Source organism: Equus caballus, chromosome 2 (genome assembly GCF_041296265.1).
Source record: "Equus caballus isolate H_3958 breed thoroughbred chromosome 2, TB-T2T, whole genome shotgun sequence".
NCBI lineage: Eukaryota > Metazoa > Chordata > Mammalia > Perissodactyla > Equidae > Equus > Equus caballus.
Genome location: NC_091685.1, coordinates 9538358 through 9561135, shown reverse-complemented (window position 1 = coordinate 9561135; position 22778 = coordinate 9538358). Strand labels below are relative to the sequence as shown.

Sequence of the window (22778 nt, the reverse complement as noted above, 5' to 3'; positions counted from 1 at the left end):
GCAAAGGAAGCAATGTGGCAGCAGTGAGGAAAGTGACAGGCCTGTGAGTCAGTCCCATGTGGACTCCAGCCTCAGTTCTGCACTTACTTGCTGTATGATCTTGAGCAAGTCACATATCTTCCTCATGACAGACACAACAGAGCCAGTTTCAAATTCAGATCCCTCCACTCCAAAGCTTAAGCTCTTAACCACTACTACCCTAGAATAGGAAAAAGGATTAATATTGAAATTAGTGACTCTGTATTCAAATCCCATCTCTGCCACATACTAGCTTCCCTACGCTATTGAGACAAATTACTTCGTCACCCTGAGCCTCAGTAACCTAATCTGTAAAACTGGGAAAGTGATAGACACCCTTCCCAAGGTTCTGAGAGAATCAAAGCACCCAGCACAATGTCTGGAAGCTGTTTATGGCAGAAAGATGTGTATTAATCTTGAATTGAGTTGAACTGAATTCCATTCAAAGGACCTGGAATCCTAATAATTTAGGCCAGAGTTTGAGTTTGAGGGGATCTTGGAAGTCACCACCTTCTGGTTCATTAACCAGCATATTCTCTTCACCTCTCACTCATTTCCTCTTTTGTCTCACTATCCACAACTGGGATTATAGCATGGATTCTTTCTTTCCCGCTCCCCTCCATGCTTCCTTCTGTTTGGGTTTTGGGGTTAAACAATATTAATAACTGTAATACTTTACCAGAATGCTCTACTATTTGATTGGTAACACTGATACTGATATGATACACCCCTGCTCCCAGTTCAGGAATCCCCTCCACTTTCTCCCTGACAAGTGGCCATCCCCCTTCCTCTGAAGCAGCTTTAGAACTCACCAGATACTGAGAGCCCTCCACTGCTGGATCAGTCCTATTGGTAGGGTGCACTATATAAAACTAAAGGAAATGGTTATAACTTGTCACCACACTCAAAGTTTTCAAACATTATTTGAAGGCAATGGGGCAGCAGTGAGGAAAGTGACAGGCCTACAGGTCAGTCCCATGTGGGCTCCAGGCTGTGTTATGCACTTGCTGTATGATTTTGCGCAAGTCATATATCTTCTTCTGGTTTCTATTTCCCCATCTGAAACACTGTGTAAAATTTTATCTATTTTTTGTGGAAGGAGGAGGGGTATTGGTGTATTTCTTTTTGAAAACAAAGTTTTCCAGATCACTGATAAGGAAAGCAGAGAAAAGCACATCTGCTGTGGTGGAAATAAGAGAGAATGGCCTACATCTCGCTGGGTTTTCTCTTTGTCCTATGCAAGAACTCTCCAGGCAGCACAGCGTGAAAATCACCTAGAGTGGACAACCTCACTGTGCTCGGTATGAGGAGATGGTGTCACAGAGAGGTGACTTACTCCTGGTTCATTCCATGAGCTAGCAGAAGACCCAGAGATGGGATGTACTCCCACTCCACTGCCCTATTTCTACTTTACATTTCCTCAGGCCACATTATCCATTCTGAACTTTTTTTTTTTTTTTTAGAGTTTTTCCTTTTGTTACATTTCTGGCTTAAAAACACCCCTCCTCGTGTTTCTTTCCAATCTTCATTCATCATCGGGAAGCAACAGATCTTCCTGTGCTTTTTAACATTCTTCAAAATATTCTTATACTTTGGGGGCTTTTTTCCAAGGGGAGGAGAGTTAAGTAACATGGGTTTAACTTTGTGTGTGTGTGTGTGTGTGTAAGGAAGCTTTGCCCTGAGCTAACATCCATTGGCAATCCTCTTTTTTTTTTTTTATTTTGCTTGAGGAAGATTAGCCCTGAGCTAACATCTGTGCCAGTCTTCCTCTTATTTGTATGTGGGATGCCTCTGCAGCATGGCTGATAAGTGGAGTAGGTCCATACTCAGGATCTGAGCCTGTGAACCCGGGCCACCAAAGTGGAGTGTGTTGAACTTTAACCGCTCCACCATGGGGCCAGCCCCCTGGATTTAACTTTTTGTTCTGAGATAATTATAGATTCTGATGGATTTGCAAAAATAGTACAGAGAGGTCTTGTGTACCTTTCATCCAGTTTCCTTCAAAGGCTGCATCTTTCATAACTATAGCACAGCATCAAAACCAGGAAATTTACATTGGTACAACATGTGTATATAGTTCTATACCATGTTATCACATGTAACCACCACCACAATCAAGATACAGAACTATCTCATCAGCAAAAAGATCTCCCAGATGCAACCCCTTATCGTCACACTCACTCCTCTCTCCATCACCATGCTATTATATCACACATACATAACTTACCACAGTCTATTGATGTTGACACTTTCTAATTTCAGTGAAATGTAGAAATTCTGCCTCCTTTTAAGTCACTTTAGTTCTCCATGTATAGTATAATTGTGTTAAATATTTCCTCCACATACACTGAAAACAACATCAATGTTATAATGTTTGCTTCAACACCAAACATAATGTAGAAAACACAGAAAAAGGAAAGTTTACTGTATTTATCCACATTTTTACTTTGTTATTTCTTCCTTTCTGATATTTCAAGAGTCCTTCTCTTTGTCATTTCCTTTCTGTTTCAAAAACTTCCTTTTCCCATTCTTTTAGAGTAGGTCTGCTGGTGATAAATACTCTTACTTTTTCCTTCATCCAGAATGTTTTGATTTCCCCTTCATTCTTGAAGCATAGTTTTGCTGGATATAGGATTCTGGGTTGACAGTTCTTTTCTATCAGCATTTGAAAAACATTGTGCCACTTCCCTCTGGCCTCCATAGTTTCTGATGTGAAATCTGTTGTATTCGATATTTTCCCCCTGTAGGTAAGACCTTTGTTATTTCCCCTCACTGCTTTCAAGATTCTTTCTTTGTCCTTCATTTTCAGAATTTTGATTATGATGTTTCCTGGCATGGATTTCCCTCAGTATTTCCTGTTTGGGGTTCACGCAGTCTCTCAAATCTGTAGGTGTATATCTTTTGCCAAATTTGAGAAGATTTCAGCCATTTCAAACACTTTTTTCAGTCCCACTTTCTTTCTCCTCTCCTTCTTGAATTCCAATGACATGAATGTTAGATTTATCATCACATAGATCCCTGAGGCTCTGTTCATTTTTCTTTTTAGTTAATTTTTTTTTCTCCATTGTTCAAGTTGGCTAACTTCTAGTATTCCATTCTCATGTTCATTTGTTCTTTCCTCTGTTCCCTGCACCCTGCTATCGATCCCATCCTCAAGTGGGTGGTGGGAGTTCAGACTCCTCATGTGGTCTGACATCATGGAGAGGAGGGAGGGATTCATTACTGACTAAAAGGAATGAAATTCCCAGTTCCTCACTTTTCTCTGACACCACCTGATGGGGAAATTGGAGCAATGATGGATGCCTAGGCTCCTCATTCACCATTCGTTGGTGAGGCAGAAGATGGGGCTGTAGGTTTTTTCCAGTTTTTGGAAACTATTGTCTCAAAGTTTTCTGTCTTACTAGGTGGCCCCTTTCCTGGTCCTTTGTTTAGTGAGAACAGGCTTTTGAGAAGGCTTTGTTTTTGTCTTCACCCATTGGCATTTCCAGCTGGCCAGTTTCTCCAGCAACCATTCTGGCATATATGAGGCAACAATAAAACTCAGGGTACTCACCATGTATCATTTTTCAGGCCCTGAGTAACCCAACCCTCTTCTCTCTACCTGTTAGAGACTTGCTCCAAAGTGATGTATATGGTTTTCAGCTACACTTAGTCAAAGAAATAGGGAGAAATGCATCTACTCCTTCTTGTCCCAGAACTAGAAGTCTTTAATGTCTCACCTTTTCTTTTTAATGCATATATATTTATTTTTGGAAATTTGATTTTGTAGCATTGCATTAATGCCAATATTCTTAAGATATAAAACTTAAATAAGAACAAAACAACTGCAAGGATCATTTTACAGCTCCTAAATTAGTCATTTTTTCCAACGCCAATTCTTAATGCTGTCCAGATTGCACTAAAATTGATAGAGTAACAGACCAAGAGTAGCATTTTAAATTGGTGCAACATATTTTGAGAGCATGCATAGCAGGAGCTTATAGTCATTAACCCTGCAATCTGCCTCAGGAGCTAATTCTAAAAAATAATTTAACAAAACTAAATCCATACAATATTATCTACTTTAGAAAAAAATACAGAAAATCTCAATGCCCAGAAATAAGGATATGATACTGTAAATTGTGACACACATAAGAACAGTAAAAAATTCTCCAACTATGGTATAATGAACACTAGGAGAAAACATGACAAATTGCTTTGATATAATGTTAAATGAAAATCACAGAATACAAATGGGTATATACATTTGATAATAGCTGTGTAAAAATGTGCTCATGGAAAGAAAAACTAAAAAGGAAAATGTAAAAGTAAAAATAATTGTTATATTTAGTGGAGGGATAATGAATTAATTCATTTATTTAACAAATAACTTACTGAGTACCTACCATGTACCAGGCATACTTTAGGTGCTAGGGATACAAAAGTGAATTTAAAAAATGACAAAAATCCCTATTCTCATGGTGCTTACTTTCTAATAGAGGGAGAGACAGCTAATAAAATAAATAATACATTATGGTTTGCTAGATGGTAATAAGTACTATACAGAAAAATAAAGCAGGAAAGGAGAATAGGTAAACAGGGGGCAAGGAGCTATAATTTAATTTTAAACATATGACTCATTTTACAAAATATTAATTCATGAATTTATAATTTTTCAAACAAAATATTATTTTTCTAACAATAAAGCCCTATTATTTCAGGAAACAAAATCATTAATTTCAAAATTTTAGATTTTTTTTTTACAAGAGTAAGGGTAAAGATTATCATTACAATAAGAGTAATAGAGAGTATGGATTTATTGCTTATTTATATATAACTCTATCACTGCACTTAGTTCAAAAGAATAGTATAATTGTCCGTTTACTTGCTGTCTATGCCATGGGTTTATATCTCTTTCCTCCATTATTGTAGTCAAACCTTTGAAAGGTCTGTCCATATTTACGGCCTCCATTTCTTCACACTTTCTCCATCAGCCAACTCACACGGCCTGGCTTGAACTTCCACCACATCACTAAAAGTGCACTCACCAAAGCCTCTAATCACCTCTGTGCCACTACAAACATTGGGCATTTTAAGATATTAATTATCTTTGACTCTTTGACCTCTCAGTAGCAGTTGGCACCGTTAGTCACTCCCCCTTTTTAGAAAAGTTCTCTCTCCCTGGTTTCATAACACCGCACTTTCTTGGTTTTCTTCCTACTTCTCTGGTCAGTCCATGTCACCCTCTTTTGTGAGTTTCTCATCCTCTACTTGACCTTTAAATGGAGGGATTTCTCAGAACCATGTCCTGATCTTCTCTCTTCACTCCATGTGACCTCCCTGGGAATCATATCTGTGCCTACTGTTCTGGTTATCATCTGTAGGATTGACTCCTGAATCTGCACCTCCAGATTCCTCTCTTGAGTCTCTTAGCAAAATACTCTATTGCCTACTTGATGTCTCTGCTTGCATGTCTCTCAGGCACTTCTAACAAAATGTTTCCAAGGCCATCTCATCATCTCCCCTATCCAACAAAATCTACCAAAACTGTCTCTCCTCTTATGGTCCCTATCTTTAGCAATGGCACCACCATCGCTTCTGTTGCCCATGCCAGAAAACTTGGGAATCATCCAGGATTCCCCCTCTCCTTTATCATCCACATCTAGTCAGTCACTGTTAAGTTGATTCAATCTTCTGTTAACCCTCATATCCATGCACTTGTTTTCATGGCTATTATTGCCACCCTAATCCATCATCAGCTATAGCTTAAGGTATTACAAAAACCTCTAAACAATTGTCCTCCTCTCCAAGATATTCCCTATTCAGCAACAAGAACAGTCTTGTTCTTTCTAAAATGCCAATCGGATCATGTCCTACTCCTGGTTAATCCCTTCAATTTCTTTACACTGCCCTCAGAATCAAGTCCAACTCTTTAGCTTGGCTTCAAGGCTTACCTCAATTTCACTCCTACCTACCTCTCCAGTAGATTTCTCCTTAGAATTTCATGCTCCAATCACATTAGGCTTTGCTCATCAAAGATGTAATGTTCTCTCTCATCTCTTGACCTTCAGATATGTTCTATTACTTCACACATATCCCCACCTGCTATGATCTAACTGCTATTCATTTTTCAGCTCTCAGTATAAATAATATGCCTAAGGAAAGTCTCTCATCCTTGGAACAAATGAAGCCTTAAATGCTATATAGAGTGCTGAATAGTTTCCACAGCATGCTGAATTTCCCCTGTTTTAACAGTCATCACACTTAACTAGAGTTACATATTTAACGTCTAGCCCAGTAGACTATGCGCTCTATGAGAACAGTAATCACATCTCTCTTGTTTTGTTCTAATACCTTGCATAATTCTGGGTTCACTGTAACTTTTCAGTAAGCATTTATTGACAAGCAGAAGGAAGGAAGGGAGGGAGAAAAGAAAGGGAGGGAAAGAAAAGGGGATGGAAGGAAGGCTCACCCAATCAAGTCTTGGGTGAATCAGCGGAAAAGAAAAGAAATGATCATGAAATTTATTGAATTAATGAGATCTTTGAGACTTTAAAAAGTATTTACACATCCATTTTACATTTATTTCTTATAACAACTATATGAGAAAGTATCATTATGCACTTTTTACAGTAAGGAAACCAAGGTTCATAAAAGAAGTGTTACGGCTCATCATGTTATAGCTTCCATTGGGAATCCTATTTCCTTACTTTTGTTTCTGTTTTATTTCCTTGAGATCTAGCTGAAATACCACCTGCCCCCAAAGCTGCTTCTTTTCTCCCTACAGTCCTAATAGTATCATTTTCTTCCTCTTCACTAATCCCACAGCAGACTTCATATACCTCCCTAATGGTTCTTAGCACCATACTCCTTATATTACACCTATTTATGTTTGTATTTCATTTAAACATCTAAAAAATAAAACTTTAAAGTATAATCCAGACCAGGTTCATATTTATCACCCCAGGACCTAGCACAAAGTTGGATGTTCAATAAAAATGTATTAAATGGAAGCCACCTCCAAGATTTAGTTCAATCTCCTCAATCTACTATAACAGACAAGTCAATTAGAGAAGTTATTTCACATCTACCAAAGGCCAAACAGCAGCATGCTACTTCCTGCCTCTCTGTGCCTCCTTCCTCCACCCTCTTCCTGCATGGAATACGAGAACAGTAAACTTGGGAGTCCTGAGGTCTCTCGCTAATGCCACCACTTACTAGTTGTGTAAATATCCTAGGCTTAGTTTCTGCATGAGTGAGAATATAGATATCAGTTTTTTGTAATGCCAGTCCCCAGCAGTGCCTAGCACATAGGAATTTCAGCCTTTGACAAAATTAAAAAATATTAATGAGTTATGATTGCAGGAACTTGATGCTACAGATTCCTAGCAACAAACAATCCTTAAAAAGTCTAAGGTGTCTAAAAAGTCTAACAGAATTAGAGTGAATTAAAATAGGCAGAAAACTTCTGAATCTTCCAGCTTCTCCATTTTGCTGCTAGGTATTCTGATTTTATCTCCTCAAGGCAAAACAGCCTTGAATGGCCATATATTTGCATAATGGCTTTTTAGTTGCTTCTTTTGCTCATTGCTTTCCACAACTAATTGATTGCCAGACCTATGCTAAGGCCTGAAGGCATCTTTGCTTGGAATCAGTTACAGCCCCCTACAACACATAAAGAAGAATGTTTATTTCACCTTGAAAAGGTGAAAAAAGTTTGTTTTCCCAATCTGGTATATATTTAAGCTGGGAAATTTAGGGTTTTTAATGTTTGTCATGAGGTAAGAATTTTTCAGTGCCTATTTGGAATATTAAAGGAGGCAAAGCCCCTAGACAAGAAAAGTATCAGCTACTTCTTCTGTTATGTGGTCGCCTTGGCATTGGGGAAACTGGAATTAGGAAGACAGTAGAAAAGATATTCTAATATTGAGATCTAAAAGGTATTTGTTAAATTTGAGTCTGGCCATTGTCTAGAATCCAAAATGTGATGAACTTCTTAGGGTCAGTAAAATCTAATATTCCTAGAGCCAAACAGTCACATATACTTGTTTATGTTACCCTGGGAACATTTAGGAAAATGATTACTGGAAGGTAGGTTCTAGTCCAGGTAACTGACACAAGGAATAGAAGAAAAGTCTCGGCAGAAATCACCAAAGGGGCAGAAAGACTCTTTAGAACAAATCAGTAGCAGGGAACGTAACAATTATGATCTACAGAGATCAGCTCATAAAATTCTGAAATGAAAGTTCCACTTGGGAATAGATCTTTTCTGTCATATTCATACTGTATCCTCAATATTTAGAATACTGCATGGCACATTAAGGTGCTAAATTGAATTCTATTAAGTAATCAAATATCTAAACGTCTGGGTTGAGGAAAGAGGACTAAGAAGGAATGTAAGCAGCTTTGCATCCAAGGTCTGGGGATGGTAAGATAAAAAAATAGGAGAGAGTAAACATATCAACAACTTGGTTTGCTCAGGTACCCTGTGCCTTACTGGCCTGATGAACTACAACAAACTCAGTTCTGAAACTTTAAACTCTTTCAGACCGTTAGAGAAGCCCAGTGACTGGATAATGGCTGCTGCTGAGAGCCTGCCAGCATTAGATAAGAGCACTAACTTAATTCTAAGGCATTATAATATAAATGCAAGGACTCATTAATTTTTCAAAATCTAGTCAAGAGTCCTGACAGAGAGGACCCAAATGAGAGTCCATGAGAAACAAAACAAAACAAAATAATTAAGGCTTAAGGATTTTCAACAACACACACAAAAACACACACAAAAGACTCCACAACTGAACACTTTGGAAAAAGGGGTGGCGATTATGGTTGCTGCATAAGATCCCAACACAGAGCCTGGCAAAAGAAGTACAATGTAATTCTGAAGGCCCTCATGAGCAGATCAACAGCGGCGTCCTTTTGTCGGCAATGTTTGAAGTACACATCTACACATGTGCCTATTAACAGAGAGCTGTGCTCTATTATCATCCAGTCAGGCTGAGTTCAGAGACTCAAAGTAAAGACCTACTCCTTACTCAGATCTCACTGTCAAAAGGAAATCAACAACGCAGCAAAGCAAAACATAGGTCCAGGAAGATATTTTTATCTTTTAATAAACAGTTTTCATTATCATCATCAAATGCCAACATTTTTACAAAACTGAGTTTCTCAGCCCAGCATTTATAGAAAATTGCCAGGGATCATTTGTAGATAAAAGCACAATTCAATATTTATGAATTGCTAGTTTTCTATAAATATAGACATTTAGAGATGATCTTCTCACTAGTCATTAAAATTTGAACAGGGATCAAAGCTAGAATAATATTAACAATTCCTTGCATTTGTACAGTGTTTTACATAATACTATTAATAATAGATGGCATTTATTGAGCACTTAGCAAGTGCCAGGCACTTTGCATGTAAATTCTCATAAGAAATTCAGTTCAGTTCAATAAGCATTCACACCTACTGTGTGATCAATGAATAACACTTGGTTTCTGTCTTTAAAAACTCGTTTTGGTGCACTCAATCAATGTTTGGTGAATGAATAAATGAAGGGATGGATGAACAAATTAATTGGTGTAAATGGCAGTGTGGGATATAAAAATAACACAGGCTCATCCCCCTACTACCCCTGGTCTTGAGAAAGTACTTCACCTCTCCCGGCCTCAATTTCTGCCTCTGTAATACAGGGATATTTAAAATCTCCCTTGCAAAAATGTGAGAATAGTAACAGCAAATGTAAAACATCTGACAAGGAATGGGCTCTTGGTGAGTGAGAATAGTTATCATCATCATCACCACTATTATTAAGCAATCCTATCCAATTCTCCTCATCCTCACTATAGCAATGGGACAAATAGAACTTTAACATCCACAAAAATACACAACCTCTATACAAAAACGACACAAAAACTAAGCAAAGCAAGGGAAATCTACGGAACTGTCACTCCCAATGTCCTCCTAGGTTACTGCACAACATTTCTATGCTTAGGCTAGAAAAACACTCATAGAATCAACTTTAATTATGCTTCCAAAGATACCATGATAAAAGGCAAACAGGACAGGAAGTTTTCCAAATAACAGAATATACCTTCCCTTATAATGGAATGTTGGTCACTCCAAATGTGAGACCATGTTCCCTAACCCAACATTCCCAAAGAACAGTACCTAGAGCTCAGCGAGTGGCCATCCAGAAACTCATCTTATTCTTCTCAGCGCCAGTGAGGGTAAGCCCTAGCCATACAGCATACACTTGAGCCCTGAGTCAAATTCTCCAACCAAAAGGAGGTCCCATTCTGTGGGTCACTTACCATTTCGGTCTGCTGGTAGATTTCACCATAGGGGCCATCCCATCTCTATAAAGACTCTTGGTTTTGCTGAAGTTAACAATGTTGAAAATGACTCTCTGAAAAAGAATGAGGGAGAAGTTTGTCAGAAAACTATGCTATGTAGGTTGCCACTTCCTGATCATTAGGACTGGAAACAATAAGCAGGGTTAAAGGAATTCATATGGACTAGCTGCCAACAGCATAGTGAGGATAAACGGTGCCCACAGAAATTCAATGTGTTCATGCCAGCTTAGTGTAGTGGTTAAAAGCACAGACTCCGGAACCTGGAAGCCTGAGTTTTAATCCCACTCTACATTCTCAAGCTGTGTGACCCTGTCAAGCTACTAAACTTTCTGTGCCTCAGTTTCCTCATCTGAAAAATGGGGATAATTATAGTACCTAGGGTTACTGATGATAATAAAATAAGTTAATATATGTACAGTGTTTGGAACCACACTTGGTATATAGCAAATGCTATGTAAAGTTTTAGCTATTATTAACTATACTCTCTTTAGGCTGACCTGGAATTTTCATGGAAATGAATAAGTATTATCATTAGAGTGACAGTAGTGCATTTGAAATTCAACAAAACTAAAGACAATAACTAAGTGCAAAGTTGAAATTAAAAAATTTTGCAACTGGTCAGGACCCCTTTGGCTAGAACTGGCAGATGTATGTTCTTTTCTGCACCCTCTTTGTCCTCTGCTAGGGGCCAGGTGTACTGGGCTCAACCTTAATCTCAGCATCAACTTATAGGGGCATAGGTGCTTGGGTAAGTCCCTTCCCTCTCTGAGTCTCACCTTTAAAATGGGGGAGTGGGGTGTTCTAGATGACTATAGCCCTTCCAAGAGGGCAATATAGTTAAAAGAGACCAGGCCTTTGTTCTAGTAAACAATTTTGTCACAAGTGAGGAGGAGAGATTGGGAAAGAGAGAAGAATTGGGGTTAAAAGACACTAAATAACCACTGAAATAGTCCAAAGGAGAGAGGATGAGGACCAGAGCAAAGGCAGCCAGAATAGTTGGAGAAAAGGGAAAGTTTTCAAGAGATTACCATAGCCAACTTTTTTATCTAGAGGCAGTAAAAGAGAGGGAAGCATCAAAATTCGTGTATTATTTCATTCAACAAACATTTATTATGTGAGGTACTATATAATATCAAGTGCCAAGAATTTTATACACTTAAAATTTTAAAAAAATATTCTCCTGTAACTATAAACAAAAAGGATACTAACATCTCCATTTTACAGATGTGGGAACTGAGGCTCAGAGAGGTTAACTAACTTGTCCAAAGTCATGCAATTAATAGATAGAGTTGATATTTGAATCCGTGGGATAAAAAAGATAAGTAAGATAAGATGTCCATGATCTCTAGCCTTGAATTACTCACTAAGGTGCCAAAAGTTCATAACTCTAACCAAGTCTATTTGCCAAAATAAAGGCAAAAATAAATATAACACTAATTTTTTCAAGCCTTTAAAATTGTCTTTTCTTAAAAAGAGAAAATCCAAACCATTTCTTCTGGCCACATATTTGGGACTACCATAAAATGTTTCGTTCTATGAAATAAACTCTTAGGAATAACTCACGTTTTCCTTTCTCTCAGAGACCCAGCCATTGACTCCATTTCCCGGCATTTCAGTTTCAGCCTTTCCTTCTGTCATTAAATTAAGTCATTAAGAATGACCAAGGCTATTCCATTATTAATAACTTGGACCTGCTCGTTGTGAGTTCAATTATTTCTCCCAGGGTCTTGGCTATTATCTGATTTAAGAAAATCAATATCAAGGGGACAAATGACCTTTGAACCTCACAGGGCTTAATCCGCCTTTTTTCTTTTGAGATTCCCAGTATCAGACCCATTTCCAGTGAACCTGTAAGCCATACTGCACTTTTAGGATCTAGATCAATGCTAAATGCAGGGGAAAATCTAACACAGAAATAATGTGTATATGTGAAGCTAGAATAAAGAAATGAGAAAGTGAAACATTTATTGACTGTTAATATCCTACTATGCAGCAGGAAAATTTCCCAGGTGTTTTAAATATGCTATATTATTTAGCTTTTCCATCCATAAATAAAAGTTGTTTACTTTAGACCAATTTTATACATGGGGAAATTGAAGCTAATAAAGGCTAATTGGCTTGCCCCCTCCTCCCTCAAATCCCAGATCTATTAACTGGTAGAGCTGAGACTTAAATCTTTGGTGTTCTGACCATTAAGATCACACTTTCTCTATAACACTACAGGCAAAAAGTACACTATATCTTACCATTCCCTATCCATGCATTATTTTTTAATGTTTTCCAGCCTTATTTATCAAGGCAGCATGTGATTTGGAGAATCAAAGGTTTTTGGAAGTACACAGTGCAGGAAATCTTGGCTTCACCTATTTAACACTTAATTATTAATTATTTACTCAAAATGCATCACAAGAAATAGCACCCAGGAGGTAATGGTAACAACAACTACAATAATAGCTAGCAACTTCTGAGCACTTTCTATGTACCAAATTTTTACACATTCTTCTTAATTTTTCATGCATCAAAGAAGAAATAATAATGGATATTAGAAAATATATAGAATTGAAAAATTAATTCAGCACTACATATCAGAGCTTGTGGCATGCAGAAAAAGCAGTAAATAGAGAAGTTAAAATTTAGCCTCATGTGCATATATTAGAAAAGAAGCCTGAAAAAAACGTGCTAAGTACTCAACTTAAAATTCCCTCCACAAAATCCCAGAGACACAAAACACTGGAAGTGTTTGGTACGTGTGAAGGTTGGGGGGTCAGGCAGGGCTTGGTCCAAAGTCCTTATAAAGAAAAATTAAGTACCCAAATTCTTTCCCTCTCATTAAGCACTCAAGTGACTACTCTTTCTTCATCATGATGGGAGACTAGAGGGTCATTGCCCAGAGAGGTTGAAGCACAGAGACTCTGGATTCAAAATCCACACTACTGGTAGTCAAGCTTATCTCTACAGTCAAGAGAATAGAGAATTCTTCTGTGGGAAAATCAACTTCCAATCAAAGACAAAAGATTTATTAATATAGATATAGGAGACTCCTCCAATGAAATGACTGGTTCTCCGTTGGCATGGTCCACACAAGCATTTAGAACCTCCACTTCAAATTTTAATGTCAATCTGTTAATGATGAAAAACATCCAATAGAAGCAGAGACTAAAGTAACCAAACAAATATATAGGAGGAAGAAAAAGGACTCAGAAAAAACAGAGGCAATGTGCAATAGGTGCATTGAAAACTAATTTAGCAGAAAAAGAAGCAATTTATTAGTACAAGGCAAGAAGCACACAGGAGGTAGTTGTAGAAGAAAAAAATGTAATCATATATCACAAGACTCACCTGTATTAATATTTACCTATTCATAGTAAAGAGAGGCCTGAATATTAATTTAACCTAAAGAGTGTTAATAAGGGGGGCCGGCCCCGTAGCCGAGTGGTTAAGTTCACCACTCCACTTCAGGCGGCCCAGGGTTTTGCCAGTTCGAATCCTGGGTGCAGACACAGCATTGCTCATCAAGCCATGCTGAGGCAGCATCCCACATGCCACAACTAGAGGGACCCACAACTAAAAATACACAACTATGTACTGGGGGGTTTTGGGGAGAAAAAGGAAAAATAAAAATAAAATAAAATCTTTAAAAAAAAATGAGTGTTGGGGCTGGCCCCGTGGCCGAGTGGTTAAGTTCGCGCGCTCTGCTGCAGGCGGCCCAGTGTTTCGTTGGTTCAAATCCTGGGCGCAGACATGGCACTGATCATCGAGCCACACTGAGGCAGTGTCCCATATGCCACAACTAGAAGGACCCACAACGAAGAATATACAACTATGTACTGGGGGGCTTTGGGGAGAAAAAGGAAAAAAATGTAAAAATCTTTATTAAAAAAATGAGTGTTAAAAATATGAGAAGAGAGGTGTTTGTATTTTGTAGCAGAAATGGTAAAGAATGAAATTATCATCTTCATAATACCAAGTTGATAAATACTATTTAAAACAAAAATGAATAAAGAATAGCAGTATAGAAATTTTATTTGGAGATATAAAAGTAATATCAGAGGAAATAATGAAAGGAAATATGAGCAACTGCCTCAAGAGCAGGGGCCAAATCCTACTGCTGCTTGTCTTTGTTTAAAATAAGCCATGCTCATGCATTAGGTGTTGTCCACGGCTGCTTTTGGGACATAACAGCAGAGTTGAGTAGTTGTGATAGAGACCTGATGGCTCAGAAAGCCTAAATCATTTCATACTTTGTTCTCTCTTTTTTTTTTTCTCCCCAAAGCCCCTCAGGACATAGTTGCATATCCTAGTCACAAGTCATTCTAGCTCCTCCTTGTGGGATGCCTCCACAGCATAGCTTTGATGAGCAGTATGTAGGTCTGCGCCCAGGATCCAAACCGGTGGACCCCAGGGCTGCTGGAGAGGAGTGTGCGAACTTAAGCACTCAGCCACGGGGCTGGCACTCTCCCCCCAACTTTTTTTTTTTCACTTTGTTCTTTATAGAAAAAGTTTGCTGATCCTTGCTTTAGGAAGCAGGAATCAAAAGTGGGGACATAGCAGAGGGCTGTTTTCTTTTTGGCCTTTATAGTGTTATTTTACTTTTTAAATTATGTACATGTATTTATTTTCATAAAAATTATGTACACCTGCAATTTCCAAAATGTTATAAACCAATGCAGCCTCAATAAAATAAAAAAAAATAAGTGAAATTAAAAAAAGGAAAAAGATAGAAAGCTACCCAACTCATTCTATGACGCTATTATAAACTTAAGGCAAAAACAGGCAAGGAAGGACAACTGGAGAATGGAAAATTACAGCCCTGTGTCAGTTATAAACATTGATTGAAAAATTTTAAATAAAATATTACCAATTCAGATCCAGCAATAAATTTACACACACACTGATACATATAGCATATCAATACAGAGTAAGACGTATCCTAGGAATGGAAGGTGATTCAACACCAAAAAGAGCTATAAAATAAGTCATCACATTAGCAAATTAAATGAGAAATACTAAATTATCAACAACTAGATATAATAAAAAGATCTGATAAAATACAAGACCCATTCAAAATTTTTTTAAAAATCTTTGCAAGCTAGAAATAGAAGAGAAGTTCCTTTATCTTCTGAACATTATCTATCAAAAATTTAGAGGAATTATACTTAATCATGAAATGTAAGAAACACTCCTTTGAAAGTCAGGGAAAAACAAGGATGCCACTATTGCTGTTTCTATTCAATATCATACTGAAAGTTCTAGTGTAATAAAATAAAGGTAGTAAAAAGTAAAAAGATCAAAAAAGTGTAAAATTCATTATTTACAGATGATATGATTATCTACATGCAAAATAAAAGAGAAACTAAAGAAAACTTTTAAAATACATAGAAAGTCCAAGAAGGTTAGTGGATTCAAGAATGACACACAAATTTCAACAATGGACTTATAAAACAATGGACTTATAATTAAGAAAATTATAGAAATAAAATATAGGAATAAAAAAGAGAACATAGGGGTCGGCCCTGTGGCTGAGTGGTTAAGTTCACGTGCTCCGCTTCCGTGGCCCAGGGTTTTGGCGGTTCGGATCCTGGGCGCGGACATGGCGCCGCTTATGAGGCCATGCTGAGGCTGCGTCCCACATGCCACAACTAGAAGGACCCACAACTAAAATATACAACTATGTACTGGGGGCTTTGGGGAGAAAAAGGAAAAACAAAATCTTAAAAAAAAAAAAGGGAACACAACTATAAGCACTAAAAATATTTTTTAAAATATTATAATAAAAAGATATGCAATGAATTTGAAAAATTATTTTAAAAAAGCAAATTCTTAGAAAAACAAAAAGTGCCTTACAAAACTGAGTAATTCTACTAAATTTATAAAGATAATTTAACGTATCATTATAAAATTTCCCACAAAGAAAATGCCAGGCCCAGACAGCTTCCTTAGTAAAGCCTCCCAAACACTTAAGGAAGACAAAATATACACAAATTATTCTATGTAACTGAAAGTGAGGGAATATTTTCCAACCTGTTTTATGGGACCAACATAACCTTGATAATGAAATCTTAAAAGGATATTGCGAGAAAATATCTTTCCCAAACATCTAAACCAAAAATTAAATTTAGTAGGAAGGAGGTAAATAAATAATTTACCTACAAACGCAAGGTTGTTTTAAAATTCTGAGATTACTCATTATAATATACCACATTTACAGATTACAGTAGTTTATCTCAAAAGGTGAAGAAGAAGCATTTGATAAAATGTAACCTCTTTAATGATAATCAACTCTTAGAAAACTGACGCTAGAAAAGATCATAATGTGATAAGTGATATCTATCTGAAGAAGAAACAACAACAGCAACATCATGCTCAATCATGAAAACTTTAAAGCATTTCCATTGAATTTTGGAACAAGAAGAGAAAGCCTGGAATTGCTGTTGCCACTCCTATTCAGCCTTGCACTGGAGGTCCCAGTCAAAGCAGGGAGGCAATAAAAATAAATAAAAAGAAAACAGTTGGAAAGGAAGAAATAAAACCTTTATTATATACATAGCCAACATTATTATGTATGTAAAACACCCCAAATTAATTTACAAACAACTAGAATTCATTGATACAGTCAAGATTAAAAAATCAATTGTATATCTATATACTAGCAATAAAAATTAGAAAATATATTTTAAAAGTGACACAAATTATGATAGTGTCAAAAATATAAAATGCCAATAAATGTAACAAGAAGTACAAGGCCTCTACACAGAAAACTATAAAACATTATTGAAACGAATCAAAGAGGTTTAAATAAATGGAGGAATATATCATTCACAGATTGAAGATTCATTACTGGAATCAATGTAATTCACTAAAACCCCAGCAGGAGTGTGTGTGTATGTGTGTGTGTAAGAATTGATAAGCTGATTATAAGATTTATATGTGAATGCAAGAGCAAAAAATAACAAAAACAATCTTAACAGATAATAAGACTTACTATAATGTTATAGTAATTTTCTGGCTTACATTGCTACAGATCAATAGATAGACCAATGGATCAGAACAGACAGCCTAGGAACAGACTCAACATATATTAGAAATAACATTGCAGATCAGACTGAAAAGTTGAACTATCAATGAATGGTGTTGGGCCAATGGGTCATCTATATGGAAAAAACATCAAGTTAGAACCCTACCTCACACCAAAAAACAAAAATAAATTCCAAATGGATTAAGGAATAAAATGTACAAATTGAAACACAGCAGATTATTTTATAGATTCAGGGTTATGTAAGAATTTTTTAAACGAAGCACCCAAAGCATAATCCACGAAAAAAACATAGATATATTTGACTGCTTTAGTTATTATATCAAAATATACCAAAAACATATGAAAAGACAAGCCAATAATTGAAGAAGATATGTATAATCTTTATAACGGAAAAGGATTAGTACACAAACCTATAAAGAACTCCTATAAGTCAAAATATAAAGAACAAGAATCCAATAGAAAACAGACCATGGATATAATCAAACAAGTTACAGAAGAAGTAGTGAAAAATCTATAAATATATGAAAAGTTTATCACCCACTAGTAATTAAGGAAACATAAATCCAGAAAATAATGAAATACATTTCTTACCCATCAGAATAGAAAAAAAATAGTAAATCTAAAAATATCAGATGTGGTAATTACGTAGGAAACTGATTTTTTTGAACATCGCTGGTGAGCATGTAAAATAGGAGCCTCTTTGAAGGGAACTTAACAATAAAGACAAAAACACTTACAACCTGTTATCCAGCAATTCCACTTCTATGTGTTCTCCTAAGACAAATTTCACACACTGCATCAGGAGACACATAGAACGATGCTCACTGTAGCACTGTTTGTTTGTAATGGCAAAACAAACTAAAATCACTTAACAGAATGAGAATAGATAAATTGTGGTTCATTAATACAATAGACTACTATTCAGCATTTAAAGCGAATGAACTAGAATGACATTTATAAACACAGATAACCCCCCAGAATTATGTTTAATGAAAAGGCAAGCATTATAACAGAAAACAATGGTATATTTTAAAGTAATACATACATGAACATTCTCTTTTATACAAAAGTGTAAAATCATACATGGGAATAATACTCATTAACTTCAGGACTGTGGTTACTTCTGGGAGAAAGAAGGAAGGAGAGAGAGGTTTAGCTGTATCTATAATGTTATATTTATCAAAATCAATAAAAGAAACCAAAATCTACAGGATGACAAAGTGTTAACATCTCCTTCATCTTAGTGGTGGATCCTTGAGTTGTTTTCATATTATCTTATGTATATTTGAAAAATTTCCCTAATTAAAAATTTTAAGATTTAAATACCTTTAATTCATTAGGAATTTTAGCATAAAATATGAAGAAGCAGTATAGCATTTTTTTTCAAATGGTTGTCAAGTTGTTCCAACCTCTTACTGAATAAGTCATATCTTTCCTTTCTAATTTCAAAAGCCACTTTTTTTCATATAATAAATTTTTATATGCTCGCGTTTTTTTCTGGACTTCCATTTCTGTTTCACTTATCTGTGTTTTTATTCCAGTGAACAGTCAGCCATTGTTACGATAATTGTAGTCGTATGATATGTTGCAATTTACATAAGGGCAAATCTCTAGTATATGCTCTCCTTTTACTGTTTTATACGGCTTCACATCCAGCAACATTTTTTGTCTTTTACTGGTTATTTTCTTTCATGACTCATTTTGTTTATATTTCCTTACAATTTTTTCAAAAAATTGATCATATTTCACAATTCCTTGAAATCTTTACTTTTCCTTCTTTTTTTTTAGTAATTTGAAAATTGTCTATCCTAGTTTTATTCTACTAATGGTTATATTTAAATTCAAAAATAAATTTGATTCCTTAAGTTAGGCATGAGTAGTTTTCATATCAGTGATGTCAGTAACTCCTTTTGAGACAACCACTTGTTACTAACCTATTCTGATAATGAAGAGAGGTATACAACACAATGGGAGAAAGCTGCTTGGAGTATGTCTGGTTACACGTTCCAGTCATGGGCCACCATGTAGTCAGGTTAGTGTGAGTTGGGGAGGGACTGCACAGGAGTTTAGGGTGAATTTCCCTTGGTGTCACAACGTAGCAAAGGTTACATACAAAATGTGGCACTGAGCTAGGGATAAAATCTAGGTCTCTATTTTTTCAACCAATCAGCTACTTTCCTTCAGAGCCATATTTCATGTATTTATATTGCCTCCTCTGAGCCCAACCTGATTCCCAGCATTGTGGAAAGAAATGTTAGAGTTCCAAGCCTACTTCTCCCTGTGTTACTCTGACCATGTATTATTATCTTTCTGAGCCTTGTTTGCCTCACCTATAAAGAGGAAAATCATACCTATTTGGTGGAGTTGCTGTTAGGATTAAATATAATTGCCAAGACAATGGGGTCAGGAAACAATAAAAGACTACACACATGTGTATACGTACATGTTCATGTGTATATATATGGATATATACATATACATGTGTGTATCCATATTGCCACCCATGTTCCTAAAAGAACGCCAGGAAATCCTGGACCTGCTATATCAAAGGCATGAAGACTGCCATACAGATAATCACCATGTGAAAAATGATTCCTTATCCTCTTCTAGTCTTATCCTATAAGCTGATGTTGAGGAGTCACAGGGAACCAACAAAGTTTGTTAATCAGCTGCACCTGTGTCTTGTTAAGTGGAAATTGTCAAAATCTTCACACAGATACTGCAGTCTGATAGAGATAATAAAGAAATGGCTTACAGATGGCACACTAGAAGATTCTTCTCCCTCACTGAAGGCTTGTGAGAAGACAGCCAAAAGAGGTAGACGGGGAATGGAGCAAAACATTCTCATCACGCAAAGTCTAGCATATCAAACAAGGGCATAAGCAACATGACAGAAGAAAAATAAGATCTTTCAGGGAACTCTTTCTTCTCCCTATCGCTCAGAATACATATTCACCAGCATACAGACAAAAAAAATGCCTCTCTTTTCCTCAATCTGACAGCATTTCCTACAGACAGGTCTGTTCTCAATTTCATTCGTTCTTGCATTCAAGATAATCATTTCATTTAATAAACAGTTATAGCACTTCTAGTCTGCCTTGTCCTGGGATCATAGAAATGAATAAGACCCTTTGCTCTTAGAGGAACTAAATATGTAAACACACACAAAATACTGAGGTAACACCTGCAGCCAGCCTAGTGAGAGGAAGGCTGCATCTTTACTGATGAATAAGGACTGGCCAGGCAGGAGTGAAAATGTGGAAGACCTTCTAGTCAGGGGGAGCAACAAGAACAAAGGTTGAGTGGTTTGTGGAATTAGAAGCTGTTTCCTGTGGCTAGAGCAAAGAATTCTGGAGTTGGGTGGGGTAAGAGATGACACTGTGGCGTCAAAAGCCACAGTGAACTGTGTGAGGTGCGTTAAGGAGTTTTACTGTTTACTGAGAGCAATATGAAGAGGCTATTGAAGCATTTTAAGTGTAGGTGTGAAAGGTTCAGACCTATGTTTTGGAAAGAGCACCCCAAAACTGATTTCCTGTTTTCCTCCCAGGGTGATGGAAAGGTCAAGGTGAACAAACAGATTGCCAACTGCCTGGATGGCTGCAGTCCTAGGCCAACCTACGACGTGCTGAGAGTAAATCTCTACATTTACCCACTCCATGTTTCCCTTGCCCAGAGGTGCTACCGAGTTAATAGGACAAGGAGGGCAACAGATGTATACACGTTTGATTTAGTAAACGAGCTGCTCATCAGGCACAGGGGAGGAGGCCACAGGTTCTTGTCAGTGCCTCTGAAATTCTCAAACCAGAGTGTGTAAGTTTCCATCCTTATACAAAACCAAAACTCTCTCCTTTTTTTGTTCATCCAGTACCTCTCTTAAGGTGAACTTATTACCCCCTAGGCAATCCCACAGTGTTACCCACTTCTGATCTCTATTAGGTTTGTACTCTACTCGCTTGTATTATCATTTTATTATAATATGGCAAATGATGTCAATTCCTAGGTTATCTTGTTTAATGTCGGCACAACCCTTTCCTTGATGAGATACCTAATGCCTATTTTCTTACAAATGTATTCAAATCATATATGGCAGACTGATTGCAAAATTTTTGACAATTCTTTCCACTCTGTGTCTACATTCTTTATACTATGATTTTGCTGCTCCTCCCATGAAAAGGTGAGTCTCTTGAATCTGGGCTGACGTTGTGATCGGCTTTGGCCAATGGGAATTGGTGGAAGTGACAGTGTACCAGTTCTGAGCCAAGACCTCAAGAAGCCTTGTGTAGTTGCATGTTCTTTCTTGAAATCCTACCACCAACATTTGATCAAATCCAGGATAGGCTGATAGAGGATAAGAGACCATACTGAAGAGAGCCCAGTTGTTCCAGCCAAAGCCATCCTAGACCAGGCTACAGCCAGCTGACTTGCAAACATATGAGAGAACCTAGTAAAACTTACAAGATTATCTACACGACCCAGAGCTGATCATCAATACAGAAGAACCACCCAGCTGGCCCATGGACTCATGAGCATTAACAAATGCTTATTCTTTTAAGCCACTGAATTTTGGGGTGCTTTGTAATTTAGCAATAGCAAATGATACACTATGTAATGCTCAGTTTCTGTATGCAAAAAAAAAAAAAAAAAACAGAAAAGAGAGCAAAAGAAAGAAAGGGAAAATTAAAAATAAGGGAAAGAAATCACTCATATGTAGAATCTAAAAAAGCTGAACTCATAGAAACCAGAGACTAGAATGATGGTTACCAGGGGCTGGGGGATGGGAAAAAAGGAGAGATGGTCAGAGTATGAACTTCCAGCTTTAAGATTAGTAAATTCTGGGGATCTCATGTAGAGCATGGTGATTATAGTGATACTATATTATATACTTGAAAGTTGCTGAAAGAGTAAATCTTAAATATTCTCACCACAAAAAAGCAATGGCAATTATATGACTTGATGGAGGTGTCAGCTAATGCTATGGTGGTAATCATTTTTCAATATATAAGTGTATCAAATCAACACCTTGTACATGTTAAACTTATACAACGTTATATGTCAATTATATCTCAATAAATCTAGAGCTTTTTTTTTTTTTTTTTTTGGTGAGGAAGATTGGCCCTGAGCTAACATCTGTTGCCAATCTTCTTCTTTTGTTTGAGTAAGATTATCCCTGAGTTAACATCTGTGCCAATCTTTCCCTATTTTGTATGTGGGACACTGCCACAGCATGGCTTGAGGAACAGTGTGCAGGTCTGTGCCAGGATCTGAACCTGTGAATCCTGGGCTGCTGAAGTAGAGTGCATGAACTTAACCACTACACCACCAGGCTGGCCCCTTGAGAAAAATTTGAAAAGAAGAAAAAGTAAATAAAAGAAAAAGGGGGAAAAAGT

General features: G+C 36.9%; 1 protein-coding gene across 4 annotated transcripts in view; it reads right to left on the bottom strand.

Moving 5' to 3' along the window:
- Positions 1 to 22778, bottom strand: part of AGBL4 (AGBL carboxypeptidase 4) — a 1218758-nt gene that overhangs the window by 665464 nt on the left and 530516 nt on the right. For all 4 annotated transcript variants that reach the window (XM_023636827.2, XM_070260014.1, XM_023636828.2 and 1 more), the window contains one exon: positions 10314 to 10408. In XM_023636827.2, the coding sequence (XP_023492595.1) occupies positions 10314 to 10408 (95 nt within the window). The remainder of the gene's footprint in view (positions 1 to 10313; positions 10409 to 22778) is intronic.